At 49.8% G+C, this 22290-nt stretch overlaps 1 protein-coding gene across 1 annotated transcript in view; it reads left to right on the top strand.

The window, feature by feature from the left end:
• Positions 1–22290, top strand: part of PLB1 (phospholipase B1) — a 130676-nt gene that overhangs the window by 16878 nt on the left and 91508 nt on the right. The window contains exons 3-14 of the mRNA XM_014546609.1: positions 2037–2109; positions 2961–3019; positions 5082–5122; positions 5722–5765; positions 8588–8678; positions 8993–9044; positions 10886–10972; positions 11472–11480; positions 18758–18820; positions 19533–19594; positions 20327–20402; positions 21171–21275. Of these exons, the coding sequence (XP_014402095.1) occupies positions 2037–2109; positions 2961–3019; positions 5082–5122; positions 5722–5765; positions 8588–8678; positions 8993–9044; positions 10886–10972; positions 11472–11480; positions 18758–18820; positions 19533–19594; positions 20327–20402; positions 21171–21275 (762 nt within the window). The remainder of the gene's footprint in view (positions 1–2036; positions 2110–2960; positions 3020–5081; positions 5123–5721; positions 5766–8587; positions 8679–8992; positions 9045–10885; positions 10973–11471; positions 11481–18757; positions 18821–19532; positions 19595–20326; positions 20403–21170; positions 21276–22290) is intronic.

The raw sequence follows: 22290 nt of genomic DNA, 5'->3' as shown, positions 1-22290 counted from the left end.
GAAATATTTTTATTGATTTCAGAGATGAAGGGAGAGGGAGAGAGATAAAGAAACATCAAAGATGAGAGAGAATCACGGATCGGCTGCCTCCTGCATGCCCGCTTCTGGGGATCGAGCCTGCAACCCCGGCATGTGCCCTGACGGGAGTAGAACCATGACCTCCTGGTTCACAGGTCGATGCTCAACCACTGAGCCACACTGACCGGTCATAAATTCAAGTCTTGATGCAAGTTGGCAGGTCCCTGCCTTGAGGGAATGAGCTGCGTCAGCTGCTGCCCCCAGGGATAGCCTGGCTGCCAGGCAGGCCAAGGGCAGCCTGACTGTATCTTCTGGAATTTGGGGCTCATCAGTCCTGCAGACCGAGTGGGTGGTTCCCAGAAGTGTCCAGAATGCGTTATAAATGGGCTGTTATCTCCATGAACCTTGAAGCAGATGCTGTGAGTTATCTGAAGGCATCTGGGTTAGGTCTTCCCAGAACATCCACAAGATAAGAGTTGAGAGTAAATGCTTTATCTCTTACTGCAATCAGTAATTCAAGAGGAATTAACTTGTGTCTTGTGATAGTGAGAGATGTGGCCAAGGAACTCATTTACTGCACGTTTTCCCCCTGCTGGAGTATAGTGAGTCCTCACTTAACATCGTTGATAGGTTCTGCGGTGAAACGACCTGTAATGAAACCGGTCTTACCACAGACTAATTGCTATAGACAAGAGTTAAGTTTCTATGGCATCTCATCCACGTTAGAAGTTGAGTGAAATGACTTTATCTAAGGACCTGCCGTATTTCCTCCACCACTTTCAGTTCTGGGGAGAAAACATGTGACCTCCCTTCCCCAAGCCATTCATGTGATTCACAGAAGCAGATGCTCTGGACTCCTGGGAGCATCTGAGGAGGCCTGAGTGGCCTTGAGGACCCGAGCACTGGCCACCCAGTCCCTCCTCTGCTCTCAGCAGCCCTCTGGGCTCAGGACAATCCAATGGGTGAAGACTCGAGTCTCCAGTTTCAAGTTTACCCAGTTTCCAGCAGCATATAAACATAGTGCTCCAACTATCTGCTTTTGTGTAAATCATCAAATTAAATGAGAGAAAGTAGGTAATACAAATAAATATATCGTAAATGGATTTTCAAGTCTTTTAGTCTAGGCACAGTGAGTCTCTTCTTAATTCATTTTATTTTATTTCTTTTTTTATTGTGGTATAAGGTACATAACATAAAATTTACCATTTTAATCATATTGAATGTATCATTCAGTGGCATTAGGTACATTCACATTGTTGTGCAACCATCATTACTGTCCACCTCCAGAACTTTGTCATCATCTCAAGAATTGATTTTTATGCTCCCTTTTTCTCCATCCCACTTTTTGGAGGCACCCTTACCTACCACCTGCTAAAATCATCGAAAAACACATGTCCTCCTGTACTAGGTCAGTGGTCGGCAAACTCATTAATCAACAGAGCCAAATATCAACAGTACAATGATTGAAATTTATTTTGATAGCCAAATTTTAAAAAATATATTTTATTGATTTTTTACAGAGAGGAAGAGAGAGGGATAGAGAGTTAGAAACATCGATGAGAGAGAAACATCGATCAGCTGCCTCCTGCACACTCCCTTCTGGTGATGTGCCCGCAACCAAGGTACATGCCCTTGACTGGAATCGAACCTGGGACCCTTGAGTCCACAGGCTGAAGCTCTATCCACTGAGCCAAACCGGTTAGGGCAAGAGAGCCAAATTTTTTAAACTTAAACTATATAGGTAGGTACATTATTATTAACTTAATTAGGGTACTCCTAAGGCTTAGGAAGAGCTACACTCAAGGGGCCAAAGAGCCGCATGTGGCTCACAAGCCGCAGTTTGCCGACCACTGTACTAGGTGAACGGTATGGGATTAGTAAGACCATGACTGTGGACAGTTGTTGCTTCTGGACTTTGACTCTAGATAGAACAAGTACATGCTCGTTTCTACACCAGGCTTTCAGGACCTGCAGTGTTTCCATTCAAGGCAGTTGATGTTTCTGATGTTTGATTTCAGTTGCAAAGCCTGAAGAATATTCCATTTGTATGCAACCCAAAGAAGTCAGGACCCAACGTGCCTTCTGAGTCAGGTATGTGACCCCTGAGCCATGACTCTGGTGTGGCCAACAGAGGCTCCAGCCCTACTTCTCTTGTACCTTGGTGATTCAAGTCTTTCCTCTTTCCCATCCCTAGTCCCTCAAACCTTCTCCTTTCCCCCTCATCTATTTCTACTGTGGGACACAGTCTGACACAAGAGTCAGAGATAAAACCAACAGGACCCCACGGTGGCTTGGCTGATGAGGGCAGCCTCCAGGAGAGCCCACCAGACAGTGTTACGGGAACTGTTATACAAGGAGCGGAGGTAGGAAAGAAATCAATGCATTTCTTAGGAAATGGCTTCTTTGGGAGCCCATTATATGAAAGGGGTTTCTAGGGAGACTGAATTCTAGAAATGCTGGTAGACCAGATGGTCAAGGAGGCTTCCTGGTGTACCATTTACATACAGCCCGTATCCAATGTTTAGGTCTCTTCATAGGCTTTGAGTGCTGTTCTCTGGCAGTCTTCAAGCCAGTATGATCCTTTGTGTACCCAAATGGTTTTCATTTTAATGTTTTGCCCTCTTATTAATGGTGGTTCAAAAATAGAGTCATGGGATAGGTGAGAGGGAAAATGAGGCCCATAGTGACTTTCCATGGGACACCTTTTGGAGATCCTGAGTTCCATTAACAGTGTGGCCTCCAGAGAGGGAGTGAGCCTCTTTCGAGCAGGTTCCTAGGGCTCCCAGCTGCCGCCTGGTCTTCAGCTCTCCACTCTCGTGGCTCAGCTTTAACAGCTGTCCTCAGACTGGAGGACAGGGATCTGCCCCTTCCATTTAGCATCCTTGGCCCACCGTTTGGGGAATGTAGATCTGACCCTCTTCCCTGGGTTCTTGTCATTGCAGTCCACTCTCTGAGACCTTCTGATATTAAATTCGTGGCAGCCATTGGCAATGTGGAAACTGTGAGTATTTTGAGGGGATGGAGGTGGGAGACAAGGATTGGGATTGTTATATAAGGAGTGTAGGTAGAAAAGAAATCAATGCATGATTTCAATGAACCCTCGGAATGAGTTCATGGCAACCAGGTAGAGAGATTATTTTTTAAAACGGGGAAATCCTAAAACCTAGGGGGCTCTGAGTCTTTTTTTTCTTTTCTTTAATTAAATGAGTGCCCCCCCTTTATGTTCGGGTGAGGAAACTTTTGGAGTTTCTCAGTGGTAAATGAAACCCATTGATAAATTAAGTGGAAGATTACACAGAATTTTAAAAAAATAATCGCTTAAGCTTTCTACTTGTGACATAAAGAAAAAAATCCTTATCTGTTTGGTAAATTTAAAACAAATACATCCATTCTTGCTAACACATTTTAAGTGGTATATTTTCCGTGGTCAGAAGGAGAAAGATGGAGAGAGAGGAAGGAGCACAGACATCTGGAGAGAATAGGGTTGGAGGGCAGAGCGAATGCCAATGGGTTTCCCCACCCTGGCTTTCCACAATCCCCCTGCCCTTAGGAAAAGCCCACTGCCCTGCTGCCCACCTCCAATGCCAGTGACCCCCACATGGACAGACAGACCACTTAGCAGATGTTCTCTGCTCTGCCCCAGGGCCCTGCTATACTTCCTGCACCTGAACCAGGACATTCGTTTCCCTCCAGTGTCTTCTGCCCACCTCTGCCCACCGTCTCTCTTCCAGCGTCCCTCCCCGCCCCTGCTGCAGGCTGTGCTCCCTGCAGCCTCAGCCTCTCCCCCTCGCTGCCGGCCCCAGCCCACTACTCCATGCACAGTGGCAGCTGTGTGCAAAGTGTGAGACTTCACTTAGAAACTGACCACAGACCCAGTGAAATCGGCAAACAGAGGCCCCATCCTCGTTTTCCTCTAGCTGTGCTGGTGGTGGCAAAGCTGCACGTGTGTGTGTGTGTGTGTGTGTGTGTGTGTGTGTGTATGTGTATGTGTATGTGTATGTGTGTACTGGGGTGAAGGTGGAGGTTTACTGCTGGGAGAGCTGGGAGAGGGAAGATGGTGAGAAAAGAGGTTCCGTGTCACGGGTAGTGCACTGACTTTGCTGAGCCGTGTGCCCTGCATGCTGATGCTCGCATTCCAGAGCCCGAATGTGTGACACTCGCTGGAGGACTCGTAGTCTTCCACGTTGGGGAGGAAATTCACTGCAGGAAAATCACTCCGAGTCAGGCTTCCGCAGTCAAGCCAATCAGTGACTTCAGTCTTTGGTCCCAGCCCTGAAAGGCTCCGTATTCATGAATTATTCAGACCTCCAGCTCCTGCCTGTCACTCAGCGAATCCTTTCTCCTTCTGTGAGCCCGAGGCCCAGATACAGCTTCAGTCCAGGATGGTGTCCCAGAATCATTATCATCACACTGACGGGTACCTCCACCTGCAGAATAAAACCTGTCTGCCGCAGAGCTGGCTCTTGTGAGCTGAGCCTGGTTATAAAAAGTCAGGCCTGGGAAAATAAGGCAGGGAATTTAACGGGAAAAGTCCGTCATGTGGACACTTTTGCTTTGAGTTCCCGGAGCTTTCTGTAACCAAGGCACAAACACTCACCTGTGACAGGAACCAGCACTTGTTTGTTTAATTGCTCTGGACTCCCTTTTCCTCATAGAATTTTAAATATCAGATTTGTAAATGTAAAAACTGTTTTCAAACTAACACTTGTGGTGCATGTTTCATATAAGTACAAATCAACCACCACACACGCATCGAGTGTAAAATATTGAAGACCCCATTCACAGCTCCTATTCCTCTGCCTCAGGAGAGGTACACACACAGCACACACATGCACAAGCGCACACACGCATGCACATGCACACACAGCACACACCTTCTGTTTCTCTGGGTTCTGCCCCACATGCTATGGAGGGAGCCTGCCACTCCTCCTCCCTGATAAGCTGGCCTGGATCCGTGGTTCCCTGTTAGTCAGTGGGAGAGGCTGTCTGACGGGCAGCTGGGGCCTCAGGAGGACAGGCTGGGCCACCTTCCTGGCTGGAGTGACACCTGCTATCTTTTGCAGCTCCCAGACCCGGGGACGGCCGGTGCGGAGAAGCAGCCATGGTAACTATGTTGGAATCACCGAGCAGTGGAGCTGGGCGAGCCTCAGAGGGCCTTGCTCCGCCCCCTTCGGAGCAGGTGTCCCTTAGAAGACCCCAGTCTCCTGCCTCTCAGTCCACACTTGCCATGGTAACTATGTTGGAATCACCGAGCAGTGGAGCCTTGCTCTGCCCCCTTCGGAGCAGGTGTCCCTTAGGAGACCCCAGTCTCCTGCCTCTCGGTCCACACTCCCCATGCCTGCGAATCCCCTGGGAGGAAAAGCAGGAAAGGCCACACGCGGGATTCTCGCTTCCCACCACCATCCAGTCTCCCTGCTCTGCTCAGGGGCAGCGTGCAGGGTGGGCCAGGGTTTGTCTCATTCTTCCCAGGGTCCGCAGCCCCTTCCAGCTGGGGATGTGGGGAGAAGGGCCCAGACGGAGCTGTGGACCCATTTGGGCGACTCTGTGGCCATCTGAGCTGTGTCTCCAACTCCAAGAAGGACAATCACAGAAGCAGAGCCAGGCTGAGCGGAAGCTTGTCAGGAGACAGACCCCAGAGGCCAAGGGGGTAGCTGGCAGGTGACCAATCCAGTCTGACACGTGCATGTTTGCTTCTGCTTGCAGGGTTAGGAGGAGGCCACAGCAGGCGTGCATGGGAGTGGTGACAGGTGAGTCCTGGGCATTCGGGGCCAGATCCCAGCTTGCCCCACCCCTCCCGACACAGCACATTTTGGTAAATGAAGAGAATGTGCCCTGTTGGCCACTTTGTTGTGGAGCCTGAGGAGAAAGGGGGAGGACAGTCACAAACCCTGAAAGGAGGGCGTGAGAAATGTGTCTGAGGGTCTCTGAGCGAAGAGACGCCAGGAGGCTTTGGTGGGTAGGGGACGTGGGAGAGGGGTCGGGCGGCTGGGCCAGAGTCCTGAGCCTCCTTTCCCTCCCCCACCCCCACTGGCCTCCAGAGCTGGACCAGTAGCACTTCATCTGCAGGAACTGCCCACCCCCCACCAAAGGAGGGGGCCTGGTCTAATTTTCAGCCTATTTCATTTTGTAATAACTCCTGTAGCTATAAATATACCAATTGGATTCAGAAGAAAATGAAAATCAACTATATCCCACCATCTGGAGATAATCGTTGTTAACATTTGGGCTCTTTTACATATGAATGTGCTTCTGATATGCTATCTGTAACCTGTTTTTTCATTTAACATCCGACACCCCTTGTGACTCTATTAAAAATCATCCTGAAACCTCAAGTCCCTTAACGCCAGCTGAGCTAGCTCGTGGGATGTTAGAATCAATGACAAGGAAACCGCCGTTCCCTCACAATTAGTGCTCGGACGCAGTGCGTGCGCTCTGCTGAGCTGACCTCCTGAGAGCAGTGCAGTGAGGTGGCCGGCGCCCTGCCAGGGCAGCCAGGAGATTCCCCACTGGCCTGGGAGGTACTAGGCTCCCTGCAAAGGCAGGGCTGAGAAAGGCACTGGGCCTGCCTTCAGCCTCGCCCTCCAGCAGGGGAGGTGGAGACCTGGTGCTCAGCCTCCAGGATTGATTGACAGGTGAGGGGCTACTGGTGGCCAAAGTGGTGGGAGGGTCCCTTGGAAAGGGTCAGAGGTTCCAAAAGAGGAGGCCCCGGCAGACTGGGTGACTGTCACAGCTCTGCCTAGGTTTGGCTCTGTTTACCCTTAAATGGGGTGGTGGTATATTTGTGGTGTCTGGGGAGACAAGGTGTAGTTTAGATCCTGAAACCGCAAACACAGGGGCGTTGCCTGGTTCCTCAGTTTGCCTCCGTTTTGTCCTTGCCCACCGGGTACCAAGTCCTGGTACCAGCAGAGGGGCCAGGAGTCTCCCCTGGCCGGAGGTGCCGCAGAAGGCAGGGCAGTGAGGACAGATCTTGCCCCTGAATGTCCTCAGAGGCAGGACTCCCCGGAGCTGCCAGTGAACCCAGCCCATGTGGAGGGCAGGTCCTGGAAGCTCAGCGGGTGACGGGGGGTGGGGGGGCGGCCTGAGCCGGCACAGGGGCACCAGGTCTTCCAAGGAGGAAGTGCTGGGGATATCCAGCCCCATGCAGTGTGCAATGGCGCCGCCCAAGCTCAGCCCACCGACCTTCAACCCCCAGAGCGCAGAGCTCTTCAAGTCTACCCGTGTCCTTGCCCACCACAGCCAGTGTGCAGAGAGGGAAACTGAGTCAGACAGGGCGGGGCTTTCTCCAGGTTACATAGTCAGTACATGGCAGAGTCCCTGTGAACACAGGGGTCCAGCCCCGAAGCCTGTGACTGTTCTGCCCTCCTCGCCCCCCCGCAACCCCCCGAGAACCCAGAGAGAGGCAGAGGACAGAGAGGACAGACAGGTGCACAGCAGAAGTAAAACACAATGACAGGCAGGTTTATGTGAAAAGAACCACGGAACTGTTTGACCACAAAGAAGCCACACAACACAAACACCTCTAGTTAGGAAGCAGTTCTCTTTCAAAGACCCAGCGCCAGTTGGTCGCTCGATCTCACACTATCCTGATGCCCGGGAGGAAAAGTGCCCCCGACCCCCGCACCACACACTCACATACACACTCTCTCTCACACACACACATACACACACACACACATGCACACACATGTAGTCTTCCACTGGCCACAGAGCTTTCCATTTTCTCACCACACGTGAGAATGGACTCCTCCTGCAAGCTGCTCAGGGCTTGGAAAAGGATGCTCAGGGTTTGGGCTGAGGATGCAGAAGACTGAGTCACCCACGACCTTGGTGGCTGCGAGCCGACAGAGCTGAGTGACCAGTGTCCTGCCTCCAGCCCAGCTTCCCACCCCGACCCCTTCCCTGTCTGCAGCCTGCACAGTGCGGCTCCTTCAGAGGGAGCCCTTCGGATTCTGCTCCCATGAAGCCCCGGCACTCCTGGGCGGGGGCGGAAAGAGGGGAGGACTGGGGGGGGGCGGGGAGTGTGTGGGGGCATCTCCCTCCCATGACACTCTCCCCGCTCTGCCCTCTCCTCTCTCGGGAGCAAGACAACGTAACTGCTCCTGGCAGCGCTATTTTTAGCGGTCCTCTGGCTGTCAGCTCTGGGACACGGTCTCCGATCTCCGATCTCCGTTCCCCAGAGCGTTCCCACCGGCTGTCACTCTCAGGAGAGAGGGGCCGGGAGACAGCGGCCCAGGTCCCTGTCCTGCACACTTTCCCCGCGGGTCCATGCCACGCAGCTCCACTTAGCCTGGGGACTGTCGCTTCTCTCGGCCTGTTTCCCCGTCACTCATATAAGATGCTTAGTACGGAGCCTGGCCTAGCGCTGGACAGATGTTCATCTTTAGCTCCATTTGCTTCCTCTTCCGGGGGCCTGCGATGAGGTTGACCTCACGGCCCCAGGCAGGTGTGAAGGTCATGGTTTGGAAGAGGGTCAGCGACCCTGGGCACCTCACCCCAGAGGGGCCAGTCCCTACAGGTGACCTGCAGCCGTCAGAGCCGCAGCCCTCAGACCAGCCCTCCCTTTCTTTAGTACTTTCAGACATCATCAAACACTTCAATCCCTCGGTTCTGAGGCCCGTGTGCACCCCTGGGAGGAAAGTGATACCCCACATTGGTGCTGAGTAAGTTCCTTTCCTGGCTCTCTCCTGGGTAGGGGCGATTGGGGAAGGGGGGACCTGGGAAAGTCAAAGGGGCTTAAAAATAGAGGTCTGTGTTAAGTCAGAGCCAAAATGCATCTCCTGCACCGGTTTAAGTCTGCCTGATGGGCCTAATTTTAAAAATCAGGACCCGGTCTGCCCTCCAGAACCAGGGCTGGTGCCGTGTAGCCTTGGACTCGGAGACGGGCTCCTGGGGGGGAGGGGCGAGGGGCCAGCTTCCAGCCCTGGACAAAGTGATATTGAACTGGTTTCCTCTCCGCTCGCCTCCCTCTGTGCAGAGACTTGTGGATTCAGGCAAAGGAACTGGTGAGGAGCATGAAAAAGAACCAGGTAAGAACCCACCTGGCTCTGTGCCTGGGGCTGCCCGTGTCTGTGCGAGGCAGTCAGACCGAACACGCCAGGCAGCCAAGGCCCTGCGGCCACGCTGCCCTGAACCAGCCACCAGGGAGGCCTGGGCCCTCCGAACATGCCCTTCCTGGCGGCCGTCAAAACACAGGGCCACTTGTCACCTGCACCGTGGTGATCTGTGTGGTCCTGCCATCCTGATGGACTGCACGCCTTCGCACTCAGGGAGGTGGTTGAGAGCGTGGGCTCCTGAGGGAGACCCGTTTAAGTGGGAATCCTGAATTCTCCACCCATTCGCTGTATAAAGTTGGGTAAGGCGCTCAACCTCTCCGAGCCTCCGTTTTCCCATTTATGAAATGGGCATCATAAGAGACAGGAGCACAGGATTGAGGAAGATTCAATGAGGTGTTGGGTGCACCTGCAGCTGTCATTGTTGTGGGAGTGGCGATTGTTATTCTTGGTAATTACCGTGTTTGTTTTAATTCTGAGGTGGAGGCCTCTGTAACACACCTGCCGGGGCCCTGGGACCCACCTGGCTCTACCCAAGCGCTGAGCCTGGACGGCTGGAGCCAAGGGCGGCCGCTGTCTCGGTCGGCAATGCGTTCACTAAAGAGCTCAGGCATGAGAGCCAGGCCATTGCAGGTTACAGGCTCAGGGCAGACGCCGGAGATATGCCGTAAAGAGCTGTTTCCCTTAACAAGGGAATCCCAGAATTTCTGGAGTAAACACAACATTCTGGAAAATAGCCGGGAGGTCCTGAATCCAACCCCGAAATTTTACAGATGAGGAAACTGAAGTCCGAGGAATTCACGTGACCTGTCCAAGTTCACACAGCAAATTGGGGCGAAAATCTGAAGTTGCTGAGTCACAGTCTTTCGCGCTTCAACTGCATCATGCCGCCTCTTAAAGAGCAAAGCAAATGTTTATTTTTTTTGTTATGCAAGTGACACATGTTTATTACAGAAAAATCAGAAAACGCAGATAAACAAGAATAGTAACCAGAGATCATTGCTGTTGACAACTCAGTGTACATCCTCTTCCGTATTTTTTCAAGGCACATTTATTCCAAGCACATGTGTATAGTTTATAAAACTAGGATGTTACTCGATGTAGATACTTTTATAACTGCTTTTTTAAGTGTGGCATTTTTCCATGACAATAATTACATTTTCTAACACCATTTTAGTAGCTACACAGTGTTTCATCTTTTTTAAAATATATCTTTTTTATTGATTTCAGAGAGGAAGGGAGAAGGAGAGAGAGATAGAAACATCAATGATGAGAGAGAAGCATTGATAGGCTGCCTCCTGCACACCCCCTACTGGGGATTAAGCCCGAAACGCAGGCATGCGCCCTTGACCAGAATTGAATCTGGGACCTTTCAGTCCTCAGGCCAACACTCTATCCACTGAGCCAAACCAGCTTGGGCAACACAGTGTTTCACCTTAGAAGTGTTTGACAATTTGTGCAGCAATCCCCTAAATTAGACATCTATGTTGTTTCCAGTTTTTTACTGTTATAAACAAGGCTTCATCCTTGCAGCTAAATCTTTCATGTATTCTTATTTCCTTAAAATATGTTTTGGGAAATGGAATTGTTGAATCAAAGGGTTTGCCCTTAAAAATCTTTCAACTATATTTTGCCAAGTTGCCTTCTAAATCAGTTATAGAGTTTGAGTTTCCCACCATATAATTCTCTTTTTGAAGAAATATATAATTATGATTTTATGGGGGTGGGTGTGTGAAATTGAAAGATATGAAAAGAAAGCCCTTTTGGTATCAGGTCTTACTACTACCGCTTTTTCATGCTGTTGCCTTTTTCTTCAGGAACTTGACTTTCAAAATGACTGGAAGCTAATCAATGTGTTCTTCAGTAACGCAAACCAGTGTCACCTGTGTCCCTCCACCCAACAGGTAAACCACAGGCTGGGGGTCAGAGGGATTGCAAATGCCAGGGTGGGGGCAGAGCGAATGAACTAAACCTGCCTGATCTACACCTGGGCTGGGCCTGATGGCACCTTTTTCAGGGGATGGATGGATGGATGGATGGATGGATGGATACCTGAGGATTCAAGAAACCATATATAGGGAAAGGTATTTTACCATCTTTGATATCAGGTAAAGGAAATGGAGGTATAGATAAGGGGAGTCAATGATCATTCTACAACTCAGAAACATCAGCCCCCTAGTTAAAAATTGTTTTGCCTCTCTTAACTCTGATGTCATTTAAGTACTGAATTTAGGAAATAAAACAGGATGTGCACTCTTGTCATCACCTCTTAAACTGTAGTTCCCCATGAACTCTAGCGGTAATGGGAAGCCTACTGTTAATGCCCGTAGACCATCCTCCAGGCTCTTTAGCACTCCTGGATGCAGGACATGAAATATGTGACTTCATTTATTATTTCTGTAGGTGGCTATCTAGGACTTGGAGGTCATGCAGGCTAGCATCAGTGAAAGTGTAAGGGGTGACTATGATGATATCAGTGGCACACACTCTTCTTCAGGGGCCTGAAGCCTGGTCGCCGCCAAGCTGGCCTTGCTACGTATGGTAGACCAATCACCTGCCCCCGTCCTCTCAGCCACCCTCCAGAGCCTCTGCCAGGCGATGGCACAGGCCTGGGTGAAGTTTTCTGAGGTGTCCTCCTCTCTTCTGTGCCCTTCTTTCACAACTTATACTCTGGCCTTCTTCCAAACGCCCATGTTCCCACTGACTCCTGGCCCACCACCAAAACCCCCTCCCTCTAGTGATGTTGGGCCCAGGAGAATGCACTGAGCCCGTCCTCCTCTCTTCTGTGCCCTTCTTTCACAACTTATACGCTGGCCTTCTTCCAAATGCCCGTGTTCCCACTGACTCCTGGCCCACCACCCAAACCCCCTCCCTCTAGTGATGCTGGGCCCAGAGAATGCACCGAGCCCACCTTGCCTGGCCAGCTCTTGTTGAACAGTAGTCCTTGTAGATCTCCTGGGTTTGTGGCATATAGATCTTGAAGGTTTATTGTTCTACTTCACCCTCTGTATTCTCCCATGCCAAGTGAAATTTACAACCTCTGTTTTTTCTATGCCCTTCTTTTTTGTTGATTATGCACAGCAAATTTCTTCATGAATTTACCTATTCATGCATTAACGTGCTCACACAAGCATTTAGGCATTGCTGCATTCCTCTGTATATCCACTCATTCATTCATCCATCCATGAGTTGTCTGTTTATGCATAAATTCATTTTCTCTTTTTACATGTAGGCATATACTATTGTATGTATGATGAGTTATGTTCATGCTGGCTTTTGTTTGATTTTTCCAATGTTTGAATGCATTCATGGATGCTTAAACTCATTCATGATTTCTTCCATACACTTTTCTCACATTCAATCATTCTTATGTGAATTCTTGCATTCTTTCATGTATTTATGCTCAAAAGCATTCTTGGCTATGTGATGCATTCCTATGTCTGCATGTATCCATTTATTTACTGTTAATAAGTTTGGTTAGATAAACAATGCACAAATGTTTTCTTCTTTTAAAAGACTAAAATGTTACAGCTAAATACCACATCTAATCCTCTCCCCTTTTATTTCCAAGTTTCTTATATATCTACAAATGCTAGTAGTATTTTGCATATGTGTGCGTGTGTGTGCATGCGAAAAAGAGAGAGAGATGGATATTTAACACAAATAGTATTATATCATGAGCAGTTTTATTACTGACCAAGTATTTTTGACATCTAGTCATATGATGCACATAGATTGAGTTTATTCCCGTCACTTACTAGATAGTATTCCACTGTGTAAATTTAATAAATTTTATTTCGCCATTTCCCTATTGATGGCCATTTCAGTTTTTCTAGTTTTTCACTATTATAAACTATCTGTCCATTTGCCTGAATATGTGCATTTTTCTAAATAAATTCTGATTTTCAGATTGAAGTATATTAGTGGGTCAACATTAAGTTTAAAGATAGCCACCAAAATTATAAAAATAGAAATAGAATAAACTATAAAATATTAGGTTGATTGCAGGCTGTAAGGTAAGTGTTGGCTCATGACTATTTTTGCTTTGCTTTCTACATAGACATGTGTGATGTGAAACATGTCTTACCCTGTGGGTCATGCTCAAAATAATCTGAAGAAAAGTGCCTAGAGTTGATTCTTAAACATAGACTTGCTAGTCATCAGCTCCATACACTTTAAGTTCTGGAAGGGCCTGCCCAGTCACCTTCCAAAGTACTGAACCCATTTACATTCCTGTCCTGCCCTCCTTAGGACCTGGATTTTTCTCCTATAAGTGGGCTCCTTTGGTGAGAAGTAGATAAGGGCCTGTGTCCACATTTGTTCTCTGGGGGATTCTTAAGACCAGAGTCATCGAGAGGAAGAGCAGGAGCCATCCATAGGCAGTGGCCATGCTGCTTCGGGGCTGCTGTGGTGGGTCAGCTGTTCAAAGGCAGGTGCTTCCCGCGTACCTGGTGGCCTGGCCCGTTGCAGTGAAACAGACGCTTACAGGGTCTGGACTCTTTACTGCTCTCTAGTTAAAGTCTAGTTTTGTTAATGAGTAAGATGAGGAAAAAATCAGTTAAAAGAAGGGAAAACATGAAGAAGAAAAAACTCAAAGCCAATGACACTGCAAGAAATCTATCACTTACTTGTTGCAAATGCCTTTAGAAGCAGGAGTCAGCATTGGGAGGGTACGGTGGCAGGAGGCTTCAGGAAACCTGAGAGTGTTTGTACCTTTTGACCGGAGCATTCTTCTGACTGTGAAAGCAAAAGATACAAATAAAAATGTGTCCTTTCATTTGGAAAAATAAGCTTTTTTCCTGACTTTGGGTTCAAGGAGCAGTTTATTACGTGTGACCTTACAGACGAGGGACATTTCTATAAGAGTTTGCTGTGTTCCACTAAGGAACAGGGACAGTTGGTGCCCAAGGGACAAGCATCCAGTACCCGAGGGACTGGGTGGCCCCATTCACTCTGTAGCCGTGAATAAGCACCTTGGCGGAGAGCAGCACGTAGGGGCCCCCAGTTTCCCTGTGGAAGCTCGATGCCCTGAGTGTGGGCAGCGAGGGCCTTTCTACCCAGAGTTCCCAAGGCTCTTCAGAAGGCAAAGTGAGATGCTTAAGGTCATGTTCAGAGAGAGACACACGTCGCCTGAAGAAAATGAGACAGCAGGCTTTATCGCTGGCTACGCCACAGAGCGGGCTCAGCTGGCTTCCGGAGGCCAACCTCTCGCCTGCGCGGGGACTTGGGTGGAGAGAGAGTCCCGGTGCGGTCACAGCCGGGTGATTGGCAGCTGTCTCCAGCATCACCGCCTGTGTTCCCCCAGGAAACAGAACAGCTCCTGGGCCTTCCTTGTCTTCCTTCAGGGGACAGCTAATATACAGGCAGCTTGGGAGTTTGTCTAATAAAGTTTATTTTTGTTTGGTGTGGGGTTTTTTTGTTTGTTTGTTTGTCTTGTGCTTTTTTACCCTGAAGAGGTAAACCAGGGTCTATGTTTGGCGTGCTCTCATTTGTTTATTTACTTTCATCACCTGCAGGGTGTTAGTGGGAAAAAGGTGTCTTTAAATACCTGGTGACAGGAGCCCTTTTCTTATTCTTACTCCGGGCAGATGTGGGATGGATGGATGGATGGATGGATGGATGGATACCTGAGGATTCAAGAAACCATATATAGGGAAAGGTATTTTACCATCTTTGATATCAGGTAAAGGAAATGGAGGTATAGATAAGGGGAGTCAATGATCATTCTACAACTCAGAAACATCAGCCCCCTAGTTAAAAATTGTTTTGCCTCTCTTAACTCTGATGTCATTTAAGTACTGAATTTAGGAAATAAAACAGGATGTGCACTCTTGTCATCACCTCTTAAACTGTAGTTCCCCATGAACTCTAGCGGTAATGGGAAGCCTACTGTTAATGCCCGTAGACCATCCTCCAGGCTCTTTAGCATTCCTGGATGCAGGACATGAAATATGTGACTTCATTTATTATTTCTGTAGGTGGCTATCTAGGACTTGGAGGTCATGCAGGCTAGCATCAGTGAAAGTGTAAGGGGTGACTATGATGATATCAGTGGCACACACTCTTCTTCAGGGGCCTGAAGCCTGGTCGCCGCCAAGCTGGCCTTGCTACGTATGGTAGACCAATCACCTGCCCCCGTCCTCTCAGCCACCCTCCAGAGCCTCTGCCAGGCGATGGCACAGGCCTGGGTGAAGTTTTCTGAGGTGTCCTCCTCTCTTCTGTGCCCTTCTTTCACAACTTATACTCTGGCCTTCTTCCAAACGCCCATGTTCCCACTGACTCCTGGCCCACCACCAAAACCCCCTCCCTCTAGTGATGTTGGGCCCAGGAGAATGCACTGAGCCCGCCTTGCCTGGCCAGCTCTTGTTGAACAGTAGTCCTTGTAGATCTCCTGGGTTTGTGGCATATAGATCTTGAAGGTTTATTGTTCTACTTCACCCTCTGTATTCTCCCATGCCAAGTGAAATTTACAACCTCTGTTTTTTCTATGCCCTTCTTTTTTGTTGATTATGCACAGCAAATTTCTTCATGAATTTACCTATTCATGCATTAACGTGCTCACACAAGCATTTAGGCATTGCTGCATTCCTCTGTATATCCACTCATTCATTCATCCATCCATGAGTTGTCTGTTTATGCATAAATTCATTTTCTCTTTTTACATGTAGGCATATACTATTGTATGTATGATGAGTTATGTTCATGCTGGCTTTTGTTTGATTTTTCCAATGTTTGAATGCATTCATGGATGCTTAAACTCATTCATGATTTCTTCCATACACTTTTCTCACATTCAATCATTCTTATGTGAATTCTTGCATTCTTTCATGTATTTATGCTCAAAAGCATTCTTGGCTATGTGATGCATTCCTATGTCTGCATGTATCCATTTATTTACTGTTAATAAGTTTGGTTAGATAAACAATGCACAAATGTTTTCTTCTTTTAAAAGACTAAAATGTTACAGCTAAATACCACATCTAATCCTCTCCCCTTTTATTTCCAAGTTTCTTATATATCTACAAATGCTAGTAGTATTTTGCATATGTGTGCGTGTGTGTGCATGCGAAAAAGAGAGAGAGATGGATATTTAACACAAATAGTATTATATCATGAGCAGTTTTATTACTGACCAAGTATTTTTGACATCTAGTCATATGATGCACATAGATTGAGTTTATTCCCGTCACTTACTAGATAGTATTCCACTGTGTAAATTTAATAAATTTTATTTCGCCATTTCCCTATTGATGGCCATTTCAGTTTTTCTAGTTTTTCACTATTATAAACTATCTGTCCATTTGCCTGAATATGTGCATTTTTCTAAATAAATTCTGATTTTCAGATTGAAGTATATTAGTGGGTCAACATTAAGTTTAAAGATAGCCACCAAAATTATAAAAATAGAAATAGAATAAACTATAAAATATTAGGTTGATTGCAGGCTGTAAGGTAAGTGTTGGCTCATGACTATTTTTGCTTTGCTTTCTACATAGACATGTGTGATGTGAAACATGTCTTACCCTGTGGGTCATGCTCAAAATAATCTGAAGAAAAGTGCCTAGAGTTGATTCTTAAACATAGACTTGCTAGTCATCAGCTCCATACACTTTAAGTTCTGGAAGGGCCTGCCCAGTCACCTTCCAAAGTACTGAACCCATTTACATTCCTGTCCTGCCCTCCTTAGGACCTGGATTTTTCTCCTATAAGTGGGCTCCTTTGGTGAGAAGTAGATAAGGGCCTGTGTCCACATTTGTTCTCTGGGGGATTCTTAAGACCAGAGTCATCGAGAGGAAGAGCAGGAGCCATCCATAGGCAGTGGCCATGCTGCTTCGGGGCTGCTGTGGTGGGTCAGCTGTTCAAAGGCAGGTGCTTCCCGCGTACCTGGTGGCCTGGCCCGTTGCAGTGAAACAGACGCTTACAGGGTCTGGACTCTTTACTGCTCTCTAGTTAAAGTCTAGTTTTGTTAATGAGTAAGATGAGGAAAAAATCAGTTAAAAGAAGGGAAAACCTGAAGAAGAAAAAACTCAAAGCCAATGACACCGCAAGAAATCTATCACTTACTTGTTGCAAATGCCTCTAGAAGCAGGAGTCAGCATTGGGAGGGTATGGTGGCAGGAGGCTTCAGGAAACCTGAAAGTGTTTGTACCTTTTGACCGGAGGATTCTTCTGACTGTGAAAGCAAAAGATACAAATAAAAATGTGTCCTTTCATTTGGAAAAATAAGCTTTTTTCCTGACTTTGGGTTCAAGGAGCAGTTTATTACGTGTGACCTTACAGACGAGGGACATTTCTATAAGAGTTTGCTGTGTTCCACTAAGGAACAGGGACAGTTGGTGCCCAAGGGACAAGCATCCAGTACCCGAGGGACTGGGTGGCCCCATTCACTCTGTAGCCGTGAATAAGCACCTTGGCGGAGAGCAGCACGCAGGGGCCCCCAGTTTCCCTGTGGAAGCTCGATGCCCTGAGTGTGGGCAGCGAGGGCCTTTCTACCCAGAGTTCCCAAGGCTCTTCAGAAGGCAAAGTGAGATGCTTAAGGTCATGTTCAGAGAGAGACACACGTCGCCTGAAGAAAATGAGACAGCAGGCTTTATCGCTGGCTACGCCACAGAGCGGGCTCAGCTGGCTTCCGGAGGCCAACCTCTCGCCTGCGCGGGGACTTGGGTGGAGAGAGAGTCCCGGTGCGGTCACAGCCGGGTGATTGGCAGCTGTCTCCAGCATCACCGCCTGTGTTCCCCCAGGAAACAGAACAGCTCCTGGGCCTTCCTTGTCTTCCTTCAGGGGACAGCTAATATACAGGCAGCTTGGGAGTTTGTCTAATAAAGTTTATTTTTGTTTGGTGTGGGGTTTTTTTGTTTGTTTGTTTGTCTTGTGTGTTTTTACCCTGAAGAGGTAAACCAGGGTCTATGTTTGGCGTGCTCTCATTTGTTTATTTACTTTCATCACCTGCAGGGTGTTAGTGGGAAAAAGGTGTCTTTAAATACCTGGTGACAGGAGCCCTTTTCTTATTCTTACTCCGGGCAGATGTGGCAGAGAGAGGTCTGATAAAAGAATGCCAGGTGGAAGTTTTGAGGCCCATCTGGGTCCTTAAATCCAAGAGTAATTGTGTTCTCCCTTTGGGAGTAAGTCCTGTCTCCCATCTCCCATCCCACGATGTGAGCTGTAGCGTTTCCTTGACCTTGAGCTTGCCCTTTCCTGACGTGGAACTTCTCATTCGGGGGTGTTTGATTGTGTCCTAGAGCAGTGGTTCTCAACCTTGGCTGCACATTAGAATCACCTGGGAATCTTTTTAAAATCCTGATTTCTGGGCCTCATCCTCCGGAAATTCTGTTTCTTTGTTATGGGGTGGGGCCACAACATTAGTAACAAAGAAACAGAATTTCCAGAGGATGAGGCCCAGAAATCAGGATTTTAAAAAGATTCCCAGGTGATTCTAATGTGCAGCCAAGGTTGAGAACCACTGTCCTAGAGGATGATGGGTTGGGGAAGTCAGAATGGACAGAAACCCTCGGGAGCTCTGGAAACTATTATTTGTTTGTGGGAAATGGGGGTCTAGTAGGGCCTTGGCCACTGTCATCTCAGCTGAGAGTGAAGGGTGGGGAGGGGAAGAGCAGGGGCGCCTGAGCCTAGGCATCCTTGGCCCCATGTTCCCATCCCCACCCACTCTCAGCACGTTTCTCCCCTCCCAGCACAGGCACGTGACAGGCAGCATGAACAAGCTGACCAGGATGCTGGATTACCTGCTGCAGGAGGTGAGGCTCACGGTGCCCCAACTCCACGGGCCACGCCCCTGAGCTGCCTGGTGTCTGCCTTCCGCAGAATAGAGGGCGCTGCCCTTCGGAGGGCTGAGGGCTGGCAGGGAAGGTTCTGGTTACTCAAACTGCCTCCATGGGTTGAGAGAAAGCTAGAGGCAGGCTTCCCAGGAGGGAGAGCAAGATGAGGGAAAGGGTCCGGAGGAGGCTTTGAATAAAAGCCTGGGTCGGGTTTAGCGCCCTCCACTCTTGGAAAAGATATTTCCAACAGACTTCTGGGCAGGAAGCGGAGCGCACAGCCCCTCCCTGGGGCTCAGAGACCCCGCTCTTCCCTGAACAGCGCGGGGCAGTGCTGGCCGGGAGGGTCCCTGAGAGCCTCCAGGGCTTCCCTCTGTGCAGGGAGCGTGCTGAGCAAGCTCTGCGGTCTGACTCCTGGGAGGCAGCTCCCCCGTGGCGGAGGGTCCCAAGTCCTGTCACCAGCGGGGTCCTGCTTCCTCGCTGACACCTGGTGGGACGGTGCCCTGCCCACCGTGAGGGTGGTGAATGCCACTTCTCTGCATCACCAGCAGGGCTGGCAGCTTTGGACCTCCCCCAGCCAAACTCCCAAAGAGGCCCACCAAGCTAGCCAGACCCCAGAGGGGCTCCCACCAAGGGCTCCAGGGAAGACCTGGGCCATGACCAGGACTTGGCATCTTCCCCCGTTTCCTCCTAGGTCCCCAGAGCATTTGTGAACCTGGTGGACCTCTCTCCTCGGCACCAGGGGACCCAGCTCAGGTGAAGAGGGGAGCGGAATGGGACCAGCACCTGTGGAGGGGCTGCCATGTGCCAGGAACTGGGCGGGGCACGTCACCACACACTAACCCCCTGCGGGAGACCCAAAGGCGGAGGGAGGCCCAGTCAGTCTGGTTGAGGTAGTCAGATGGCCCGCCCCCACCAGAATGATCTGAGGGTTTAAGAAGCAGGTTTGGGAAAACATCCATAAGCCAAGAAATGATACTTCTAGAAACTGGAAAGAAAAAAAAATTAGCCCAAATGTATTTTATCTTCACAGAATTTGATTGGCAGGTAGTTCTGAAATTTGTCATAGAATTTAAACTCCTTGACCCCAGATCCCGAGATTTCTGGCTTTGGACTCAGAAAAGAGTTCACGTGGCAAGAGTCAGGGTAGGGACAGCTGGGGGTGGGGGCAATGGCAAGGAGAGGACGGTCCGAGCAGAAAGGGGGGTTGAAGAGAAGGGACACGGAGTCGGGGAGGGAGACATGGAGGTGGGTCTGTGGTGAGGAGGCAGGGAGGGCGGTGCACCCGGAGATGGAGTGAGAGGGGGCATGTCTCCACGTCCCTTCCTCCCTTCCCCACCCCAGGAGGGACAGTGGGAGCCAGATCACAATGCACCCTGAGACCCCAGCTTCTCCTCCCCACTCCCCAGGCCCCAGGCCCTCTCACTCCTCCACAGGCAGCCGATGGCCCCGTATCTGAGCTCTCATTCTGGCTTATTTTCCCTGCAGCCTCACAGCAGAGCCCTGCAAGTGCTCAGGGGACACCTCGAAGCTGTCCAGGGTTGTGACACAGTGGTCCTATCAGGTGAGCCCGCTCCGGGAGGCTGGTGGCTCGCAGGGGCAGGTCATGGAGGAGAACAGGGGTGGCAGGGACGATGAGGGTGTAAGTCCCCCCTTCTCCCACGGAGTCAGGAACCAGAGAGCGGCTCTCGGTTCACTCCTGGGTGATGACTTGATTTTTCTACCTGTAAAGTGGGGACAATACTGGCAGTGGCGGTTCTTTAGTAGTGAAGAACTGGGCAAATTCATTCAGAAAGGGTTGGGGTCATGATCACCTAGTGTACCACTGCACTGTGGTTGCTGAGCTGAGTATGCCCAGGCTGGGCCCGTACCCCAGACCACAGCCCCAGGGCAACTCAGAGGCCCCGAAGGTGTGCTGCTGATTTAGAGACGAGACCCCAAGAGGGTGAGGATGGCTCAGTGGAGGCCACCAACCCTGTCAGCAAACAGCTCAAACACAGTTCCTATTAACATGTTCACACGAGGACTTTTGTTTAAGCAGAAAGTTATGCATGAAGCCGTGTGGCCCTTTTCTCCAGAGGCTACATGTTTTGTATAGTTAATGGCACATCCCTCCACGGAACTGCCCTTGAGCAGAGCATAGCACCCTCGCTGTGTGCCTGGCTGCCCCATCCTCCTTGAGCTCCCAGGGAATATAGCTCGGATCTATCTCTGGGGTGAATTCAGAAAGCAGGTGGCTGAGGGCTGCTGAGAGCTCCTGGTGGGAGCGGAGGCGGGGCAGGCGGGGCCTCGCTCCAGCTCCCGGGTACACACTCTCTGCTCTCTCCTCCAGGAAAGTTGGGACAGTCTCCTGGCCTCCAGCAGGTACAACCAGCAGGAGTCCTTCTCGGTGGTGTTCCAGCCCTTCTTCTACGAGGCGGCCCTGTCACCACACTCAGTGAGTGAGGGGAACTATGAGCAGCTGGCCCACACCCTCTCCCTCTCCCTCTCCCTCTCCCTCTCCCGCCCAGATGGGACCCACTGAGCCCAGGGCCTGCGCTCTCAGGGGGAAGTGCTGCAATATTCCCTTATACTTGCTGACGACTTCCCCATGGGGTTGGAGAGCCCGTGAGGCAGGCTCTTGGAGGCAGAGGCCCAGAGGCACAGACCATGGACTTGAGCTGACGGCTCCCAGCTCTGACACGGGCCAGCTGTGTGACCTGGGCACGTTGTCAGAACTCTGCCCGGCTCCCCCTCTGTGAAGTCGGGGCCATTCTTGGTGTTCCCGCCCTCTAGGGTGGTGCCAATGGCATGAGTAAGCACGTGTGGGGAGCTCAGGGAGCCCTCGGTCCCGCTTGGCTATGTGACCCTAGGACAGAACTTTAGGGCACAGGGCACCCTCCTCCTGCAGGCTCTCTACCTCCACCCGGGAAGGAAGGGTAGTTTGAGTTGACCCTACTCCCCCAGGTCACTGGGCAAATACCCCTTGTCCCAGTGGGGCGCCCAGACCATGAGCACGGGGGTGGGTCCGCACGTGTTCAGTAGGGTCTCTCTGACCTACTGTGTGTCTGGGACAGTCCCCCCTCCAGGCTTCTGGCTCCTGCCTGTTGGAGTTGTGCCCACTCCAGGACTTAAACCCAGACATGCAACCCAGGCATGTGCCCTGACTGGGAATCAAACCATGACCTCCTGGTTCATAGGTTGATGCTCAACCACTGAGCCACACCAGCCAGGCTTAAACGATGTTTAAATGATGGTTTAAAACAGTGGTTCTCAACCTTCCTAATGCCGCGACCCTTTAATACAGTTCCTCATGTTGTGGTGACCCCCAATTTCATTGTTACAAATTGAACATAATTAAAGCATAGTGATTAATCACAAAAACAATATGTAATTATATATGTGTTTTCCGATGGTCTTAAGCTACCCCTGTGAAAGGGTTGTTTGACCCCCAAAGGGGTTGCGACCCACAG

Source organism: Myotis brandtii, unplaced genomic scaffold (assembly GCF_000412655.1).
Source record: "Myotis brandtii unplaced genomic scaffold, ASM41265v1 scaffold454, whole genome shotgun sequence".
Taxonomy (NCBI): Eukaryota; Metazoa; Chordata; class Mammalia; order Chiroptera; family Vespertilionidae; genus Myotis; species Myotis brandtii.
This window is presented reverse-complemented; position numbering and strand designations above follow the sequence as displayed.